Source organism: Desmodus rotundus, chromosome 3 (assembly GCF_022682495.2).
Source record: "Desmodus rotundus isolate HL8 chromosome 3, HLdesRot8A.1, whole genome shotgun sequence".
Taxonomy (NCBI): domain Eukaryota; kingdom Metazoa; phylum Chordata; class Mammalia; order Chiroptera; family Phyllostomidae; genus Desmodus; species Desmodus rotundus.
Genome location: NC_071389.1, coordinates 132,917,347 through 132,926,060, shown reverse-complemented (window position 1 = coordinate 132,926,060; position 8,714 = coordinate 132,917,347). Strand labels below are relative to the sequence as shown.

The window sequence follows — 8,714 nt, the reverse complement described above, 5'->3', positions numbered from 1 at the left end:
AAGCACTAGACCACAGGTGGCAAACACAAGGCCCAAAGGCAGAACCTGGCCCTACCTTGTTTTATCCAGCCCAGCACCTTGTTTCTACCAGGCGGCAGCACTGAGCTCTTGCTTACCAGTTAAGGAGTAGTTACATTTATACAGTCCTAAAATTACATTCGGCCTTTTGAAGGCAACCTTGAGGCTGATGTGGCCCCCGGTGAAAAAGAGCTTGACGCCCCTGGACTAGACTCTCCCTGGGACTCAAGAGGGAATTGCCTTCAAGCCAGTTACTAAACACCATTTCTCATCCTCTGGGGCATCATGGAAAATTCAACTCAAATTCATTAGCATGAAGTAATTATTTCACCAAAAGATCTGAGTGAATTTTTATATGCCATATTCAAGTTGCCCAGGTAATGTTTTTAAAAATAAGTTTCCAACCTCAAAAATGGTCTTTTTCTTCCCAGAATGGCCACAGGCTTTACAACAGAGAAGCCTTCTAGAGCGTCTCTCCCACAGGGACGCATGGGGCCCATGCCGGGTGACAAGGCTTTCACAAGGTCCGCGGATTGGTCATCTCAGTCGGTACTTTATTGGAAATGGAATGCATTTTTAAAATATGAAAAATATATCACATCTATCCATATCATCTAAGCAGCATATTTACACAAATTATGACCACACTTAAGTCCACCAATGTGATATAGTAAAGCATTTGGTACGTGGTGATACGCGTTTTTCAGCAGCTGGCATTTGAATATTCTGAAACTAAGCAGAAAGCTGACAGTGGAATGTAACAGACAATCATTTTATCTTTCTTCTCAAAATAAATACAGTGATTTGGAAGAACCACTTATTATTAAGGTCCTCTTCCTCACTACCCCGCTGATCACTAGCTAGCAGGCCAGTGATCAGCTCTTTCAGAGCAGAAAGGAGCAGGCCGCTCCAGCTCTTACGCAGATGCTCCGAAAGACCCGGAGTCCTTCTGCCTCCTTCACTGGACAGCAGCTGCGCCCTTTGGAAGAAAACCCAGTTGGGTCCTGCACTTGGTTTGGCAGGCGCCCTGCCGTCATCCCATGCTCTGTCAATCCATCTCGATTGGCTGCACGACATGCAGATCAGAAAAGTCACCCTCCAAATTGCGTCCAAATTTTAGAAAGTAGTTCTTAAAAACCCACCCAACACAACTTCACAATTAATGTATCTTAGTTTGCTTTTGGTAAATTGGTATATTTCTCTTGAAAGAATCACTGATGGCTTCAATACCAAGCTCTATAATTTTCAAATTGAAATTTTATTCTGAGAGCATTTTATTGGTAGAGCAAAAAGAAGTTTGTTTGACACTTAGGAAAACAGAGAGAGAAGAACAAACGCTCACAGGCCCATCCTCGCCCTACAAAGCTCTATGTTTTACGGGATTTTTCTAGTCCCACTCGAGTCTTAGACCCCTCTTGTAAACCTACCATTGAACATGACATTGTAAACACTTGGAGACAAGCCAAAGGGAAAACAAGTGACATGTCTGAACCTCCACACTGGCAACAAACTTGGAGTGTCAGATTTAAAATGAGCAATCTTTAAAAAAATAGGTATTTGAGGTTTAACAAAAAGTTTAAAAAAAAAAGATCTTTGAACTTAACCAGACTTCCTAACAGCGTTTACATGTGAGGGAAAGAAACTCTTTTAAGCAGCAAGTTGGGTTTTTCTACCTCCAAGTGAAAAAAATGTCAAGCGAAATTATAAAGTTGGTTCGATTTCTCTCTGAGCAAAATCCAGCTCCCTCTATGAGGGCAATGTTCGCTTTGAAAGGGCCCTTTATAGCCATTTAGTCTCTGACCTCAGCACTCCCTGCAGGGCCCACGCAGATCTGTGATTTCCGCTAGGAAAGTCTGCCTCCGGAGCTTCGTCAGGCAGGCTGTGAAGCCCTTCCCAGTAATAGCGTTCTCAGGGAACGCCAGGAAGGCAAAGGAAGCACAGTGTGAGGCAAGAGAGACCACCTCCTGGGTGCTGAGAAGTTACACATTGTTTCCCTTTCATTCATTTGTCCTGACAAATGGTTAATTGAGTTCACTGTATACAAAGCTTGGTACCAACATAAGTTCAAGGACAAAAGTTCAGATGAGACATTCCTTTTAATTTTCCAACTTTTTACATTTTATGTTTACTTAAGGAGTGGGATTTCGGTTGGACCTGCCTTTTTCTTTTTCTTTTTCTTGGGTTGAAAGAAGTACTTTTATCTTTTTTCATGGAGGTGATTGGTTAGGACTTCTAATACCTTAGGTGGCTTGTATCATTTTTTTTACGGGTGGAATACAACCACTGACACATTAAGTGATTTCCATTTGTATTTTGCTGAGCATAGTTGTTTCTTTGTTCTGGAAGAATTATTCAACCATAATAATTTCAAAGTTGTCAAAACACAGAAACCATCCTGCCCCTCTCCCTTCTCATTTCTGAGGTTTCACAATTAAATGCTAAGAGACCTTCAAACCAGAGAGCCACTAACAGGGTCAATTCAACATAAGTATCACAGCAGACCAAGGCTGTGGAGACAGAACAAGGGACTGTGATTCTGATGGCCCCATCGAGAACCACAGACACTGGGGAAGAAAACTTCTGCCAGCCAGTACTCAGCCTATATATAAGCTAACAACCTACAGGAACCTTAATTTTAAAAGTACTTGGTATAAGTTTTACCTTTTTTATAGCACAGGAATTTGAAAGAAAAATCCTTCTACCTGGAAAAAAGCTGTAGTTTAATAGGGGTTATGTAATCTACACATATGAAACCTTGAGTGAGGCATTATGAGAAAAGTACAGCGGTGGATCCAAAGAAGCGGAACCAACCTGCCTCAGCTCTGTGGATCTGGCTCTCTACGTTGCCTATCTATTTACATGCGCATATATATATGTGTGTGATCTTTGAAATCTTTGCAGCATATGTTCACAACCATAACTCAAATAGCCACTGGAAGTGGAAGTCCACTTAAGTTCTGCTTGTCATTTTCTCAAGTTTTCATTTTCCCTTGCCACTTTTTGGGTTAGTTATGAGCTCAAAATTTCATCATTGCACTAAAAAGTAATTTGACCAGAATACTCCTCTCCAGATGAAGGAGTATCTCTAACACAAAATTCTGTTTTCATTTCTTGACTACATTAACTTAGCATGGGCCTAATACTGACCTGCTCAATTTGGATGCTGGAAAATTACCGACCAAGACTTTGTGAAAAAGATAATGGAAAACAGGGACCCGTGAGTAAAGCCGTGTGGATAGGAAGTGATTTTCAGCCCCTGGTGGATTCTGTACAATCTACAGTACATTTTAAGCTCAAGTAGCATCTGCCCTTGTGGATTTTGACCGTCCTTTTGATTTAACACAGAAGAGGGTTTGTTTTACCTTTAAAAGCACATCCCCCCACACCCAACCCCTCTGGAACAAGTGGCTGCTAAAACAAGACTGGGGTTGTTTTTCCTACTGAAAATCCAGTGTTTATCCAGTCCTTTCATTTTCAATTTCTGAGTTTAGTTAACCTAACAACAAAACATGTAACCCTCCAATTTTTCACAGAGCAATAGAAAGTAAAACAGTTGGTTTCTCTGATCAACATTATTTTCAGTAAGAAAACAGAAAGTTATGACTCTTAGTCCTTTGAAATAGTTACAAACTGTCTTTTTTAAACTCTAAGATTCTAGGGCATGCTTCTAGAACGAGGTAAGAAAATGTAGTTCAAGCAAAGTGCGCACAGCCCTCGGAGAAGGGTAACCTTTACTGTGGACAGAACGCAAAAATGTTCCGTCAAACAAGCTGAACGGTTCCCCTTTCCTTCACTATGTTTTTTGAAATGAAACACCTAATGCATTTATACTCAGCAACCAAAGAAATGTCCTTATTAAACCCCTCACAGATAACATAAGTGAGGTTTTTTCCCTACAGTAGACCCAGCCCTACCACACGTTCACGATCACCTTGCCATCAGTTGGGTTATGTTTTAAGTATTTGAAGTAGTCAGCATTACTACTGATTTCCTTTTAGAAAAACAATTAGATTTTCATAATTACACAATTCTGAACATTTAAATTCTTTAAACTTCTACACAACAGATATATCTAAGGGAAAAAAACCTCAAAAAAAAAGTTCTATCACAGACTTTAATTTTAATCACCTGGCATAACAATGGGAGTGTCAGACGTTCTGAAAATGCCCCAGGAATAAGGAATTAATGAATTCTTAGTGTTTTCCCCTACACCGCCCTTTCTTCCTTCCCAAGATTAGAACTTACTAGGGAATAGATTTTTGAAAATAAAATTCCTTTTTGGGAAAACGGCCTACATTCAGAAATGTCTTAGAACAAGTATTTAAAAAAAACTAATAAATAATCATAAATCAAAATACATTAAAATAAAATTACAGTACATCATCACTCCTAGAAGGCCCACCATAGCGGAATATCCTTTCGAAGGTTCATAAATAAAGCCTTCTGGACTTGAAACCGTTTCCTGCATTGCGATGAAGAAGAGGATGCAGAAAACTGAAGAGGAATCCCAAGGTATCAGTCTGGTATTGTCCAAACTACTCGATCTGGTGCGGGGCAGAGAGGTTTGTTTTCGATCCAAGTGGAGACAATCGAAAGGTGCTCGTCCCACTTCCTCAAGTCCTCAAAACCTGGAAAGAAAGGGCATGAAATGAAGTAGGTGGCTCAGATTCCTCCAAGACCCAGTTCTCTTCGGGCCAGTCATGCAGACAAAGTGTGCTCGTTAAGACCCCGAGGTCACTCCCTCCAAGTGCTCAGACACGGAAAGGGCCAGCGGTGCCGCTGGGGTGCACCCCACTGAACGCGTGCCGGCCAGGGTGGGCGGGGTGGCGGTGCGCGAGGCCTCCCTGCCGGCCCGCGTTCCCCACCCTCCCCTCTCTGTCTGGCATCTCCTGGCTCCGGCTTGCTTCTCCTCTTTTCACCTACCCAGAAACTTGTTATAACTTCTCTTTCTTCCACCCAAAAGTCAAACCGGTGAACAAGCTTCCTACTCCTAACAGCCCCGAGCCCCAATCCTGGTGTGGCCCTCGGTAGCCGGGAGTGACGGGACCTTACCTTGTCACCTTGTGTTGCCCGGGTGCTGCCCCCTTCAGGCAGAGTTGGAGGTGCTGCGGAGAAGTCGGTGGCCGTGCGCCTGCGAGAGCGGTTGTTGGTGCGGGTGCGGTAGCTGATGCGGGTGCGGGTGAGGATGCGGGTGCGGATGAGAGTGCGGATGCGCATACGGGTGCAGCGGCTGGGGCTTGGGTTGGGGCTGCGGCTGGGACTGGGGCTTGGGCTGCGGCTGGGGCTGGGGCTTGGGCTGGGGCTGGGGCTGGAGCTGGGGCTGGGGCTGGAGCTGGGGCTGGGGCTGAGGCTGGGGCTGGGGCTGAAGCTGGGGCTGCGGGGGCTGTTGCTGGACCAGGTGCTGCTGCTTCTGCCGTGTGGACTTGACCGCCAGGATTGCCTGACGATTCTTGTACTGCACCATCTGCAGCGTGATCTCGGCGTTCCAGCCCTGGTCCTGCGGGCACCGAAAGTCGATCTCCTTGCCCTCGGCCATCACCACAGTGAAGTACATATACTTGCCCTTGCGCTCCACGCAGTCCACGGTCTTCATGTTGGAAAAGTGCAATTCCTTGAGCTTGACCGGCGGCTCGAGGTTGGCCACAGCGGGGCCTCCGGGTTGGGACGGTTCGGCCGGCCCCTGCCCAGGCTGTTGCTGGTGCTGGTGGTGTTGGTGTTGAAGCTGCTTGGGCGGAATGAGCAACAGCCCCTCCTCAGTGAGGATGCAGCACTTTTTCTTCCAGAGCTGCAGCAACCCATCGCTTCGCTTCTCCAACACACCCTCTTTCAGCGCCTTGCAGCCGCTGCTTTCCAACATCTTCCCGGCATAGGGGGGGACGCCGCTCGGCTCGGCCTCTCCACTTCCAGCCGCCCGCGCTGGGGGCAGCAGCAGCAGACGCGCTCCGTCCTCGCCCCGGCGGTTTCCGCGGCCGCCCGCCCGGAGCGCGCAGAGGAGGCTGAGACGCAGGAAGCAGAGCGGCGGCGCCTCGCGGCCCGGGCAGAGGGGCAGCCGCGTCCTGATGCGCCAGAAGGTCCGGGAGCCGCGAGCCTCCGGGCCTCTGCCGTCCTCTTGCGAGCGCTCACTGAAGGGCACTGGCCGGGCCCCCTCGCGACGCTTTTGAATGGGCCATCCCCTCCACCCCCGAGTGACACCCAGCGGAAAAGGCGGCTCTTGGCGCCCGCACCGCGGGGAAAAGCCCAACTCCGAGAGGCGCTCCGCCGCCGGCGCGCGCCTCATTAACTTGGGGCCTTCCCCAAGCCGGCCGCGTCCCCGCCCCCGCTCCCCTCGCTCCGCCTCCCCCCGCCCACTCGCTCCCGCGCCCCGCCTCCGGGAGGACTGCGGGGACCCGAGCGCGGGCGACTGCGCTGCTCCGCCAGGGCGTTCAGGGAGGGTGTCCTAGCTGCTCTAGGACGAACGCTGACGCCCGGAGGGCGCCGAGAGGCTGTCCCCGCCGCCCCGCCTCCTCCCGGCCGGCGGGGCAGTCGGCCACCAGCCTCGGAAAATGAAGTGGGGCCGCGAGGTGGGCGCCGCTCCCGGCCAGTGCCTGGAACGCCGGCCTCCCTCTGCGCCCTCGGCAACCAGCCCTGGGGACCCGCGCGGCGCCCTGGAATCCCGCAGAGCCAGGGTCCTGACCTGGGAGAGCGGGAGGCTGGGGACGAGGCCGGAGAGCCGTGCAGCCCCGCGGAAGTGTGCCCTCCCCGGACGCTAGGCAAACATCTCGGGGCGTGAAGGCCGAGAGGACACGGTGTCTTTACTCTCATATTCGCTCACGGTCCGCAACCAGGTCTTCTCGGATCGGAGAGGGCGACTGTTGAAGCGGTAGCGCTACCCTCTGTCCCGGTTGGGAGGGGTAGAGGAAGGTGGCCCACTTCAGATGGCACCTCGCCTCCCTTCTCGACGGGGAGCGCAGGCACTACCTGTCTTCTCCCCAGCTCTCCAGCTTCCTTCTAGACCCATCGGCAGAGGCTGCAACATCTCGCAACAGTAACTCAACTCTAACTACAAATCCGGGGAGTGTCCTGTGTGGAGAGAACCCACACTCCAGGCAGTTTACTTAGCCCTTCCTTCTAAGGGCAGAGTGGGCTCCGTGGGTCACTCTCTTTAAAAATGCCTACTGGGCCAGATCTCTGTTTTGTAATATTATTTATCTGTGACGTGGGAAAGATAACGCTGAACTTGCCCCTAGCTCTCTCCTACTCCCACACTCAATTTCTATAGAAATTCTGAGAAACAAAGCAATAAAGAGCATAACCTGAAACCAAAGCTCCTGATGGGGAAATTCGTCCATTAAGTAAAGAGGACCCCAACTGTGCACTGACTTTGAGGGCATGAGGAGGAATCGCACGAAGCAGAAATAAACCAGGGGTGGACAGTCAGAACTGGACAAGGTAGGAAGAAAGGCTGTGTGCTGCCTGTGCCGAGAAGGGAGAGATTCGTTCATCTGCTGATTTCTTGCCGCCGGAACAAAGAGTTCAATAGGGGAGGAAGTGAGAGATGAGCTTGGAGAGCTGAGCGAGAGTCAAATCCTTTGTACTATGATAAGAAATTCGAATTTAATCTCAAGGTAATTGAGAACAACGTATAATTTTATTCAGATTATGAGACTGACGCGCCGCCTACTGAGCTAAAACGGCGGGTTTAAAGCATAATTTTAAAACAGGAGGATTCTGAGTCTTAATCTAAGAAACAATGTCTTAGCAAATGGGACAATTCCAGCACAATCCTGAGTCCCACTGAATTGCATTTGGTGGGTTCTCAGGACCTTTACATTGTGAATGAATTAGCAGTCTTTTAAAGAAAAAGGCAACTATTAAAATTACATAAGTATTTTTAGTAAGATTATGTGAAAAAGACAAACAATTCTGTATACCAATAACAAACACTGCTCCTCACATCTCGTTCTTTCCTTGCCTTTGTGGGACAAGTGGGCATTCCAGAGAATTTCTACATGACCAGCTGTTCATCTTCTTAGCAGAATGCCATTCAACTCATTTGGAAAGGATACTTCCTTTAAGTGTGTAATTCAGAGTTCCTGAGGGCAGGTGTGTTTGGAAAAGTCATTTCATATGGAAAGTGATACAATACAAACTTGACTGCATAAAAAATAAGATGTAATCTGGAAGCCCAAGCCATTTTCTTAGGAGAAACTCGATATATTTGGTGTTATCTAACCTGCAGTTTACCAAGATTCAACAAATGCGTTGTATCTAAATCACTTCAGAATGTCTGAACAAGTACAATTTTCTAAAGCACTTCCTTTAACTAGAGACTTTAAAACTCAGAATTTCCAGTTGGGTATTTCATGATTTGCGGACTTTGTTACCAGCTCAGAAGTATAGTGTGTTCTTTCTGACCACAGTGCATTGATTATTGGGAATCTCAGATTATAGGAATCTTGTGGATCAATGACAGCTTTGACTGTCATTTATTTCAACAGTCCCCACCAACTCACAAAAATGGTCATATTGGCAATGAAATAAATTCACACATAAAAGAAGAATTATAGGAAATAAGTTTCCAAAGATATACTACAAGTTCAGCTACAGATATGAAAACCTACAAAACTCACTTAAAAGTTACTAAAATTTAGAAAGCTAGCTAACAAAATCATTGCTTTGGTAAACAAATTTGAAATGGCTAACTCAAAGTATATATT

At 47.4% G+C, this 8,714-nt stretch overlaps 1 protein-coding gene across 1 annotated transcript; it reads right to left on the bottom strand.

Annotated features, from left to right (window-relative positions):
- Positions 1 to 546: 546 nt before the first annotated feature.
- On the bottom strand, positions 547 to 6,310 carry PHLDA1 (pleckstrin homology like domain family A member 1). Its single transcript, XM_045187315.2, has 2 exons — positions 5,071 to 6,310; positions 547 to 4,646 (listed from the first exon to the last, which is right to left on the bottom strand). The coding sequence occupies exon 1, from the start codon at positions 6,293 to 6,295 to the stop codon at positions 5,105 to 5,107; it is 1,191 nt and encodes a 396-aa protein (XP_045043250.2). The 5' UTR covers positions 6,296 to 6,310; the 3' UTR covers positions 547 to 4,646; positions 5,071 to 5,104.
- Positions 6,311 to 8,714: the final 2,404 nt, after the last annotated feature.

Bases quoted from the DNA above. Each gene is read 5' to 3' on its own strand.
- PHLDA1 (XM_045187315.2), bottom strand. From the start codon at position 6,295: ATGAGGCGCGCGCCGGCGGCGGAGCGCCTCTCGGAGTTGGGCTTTTCC.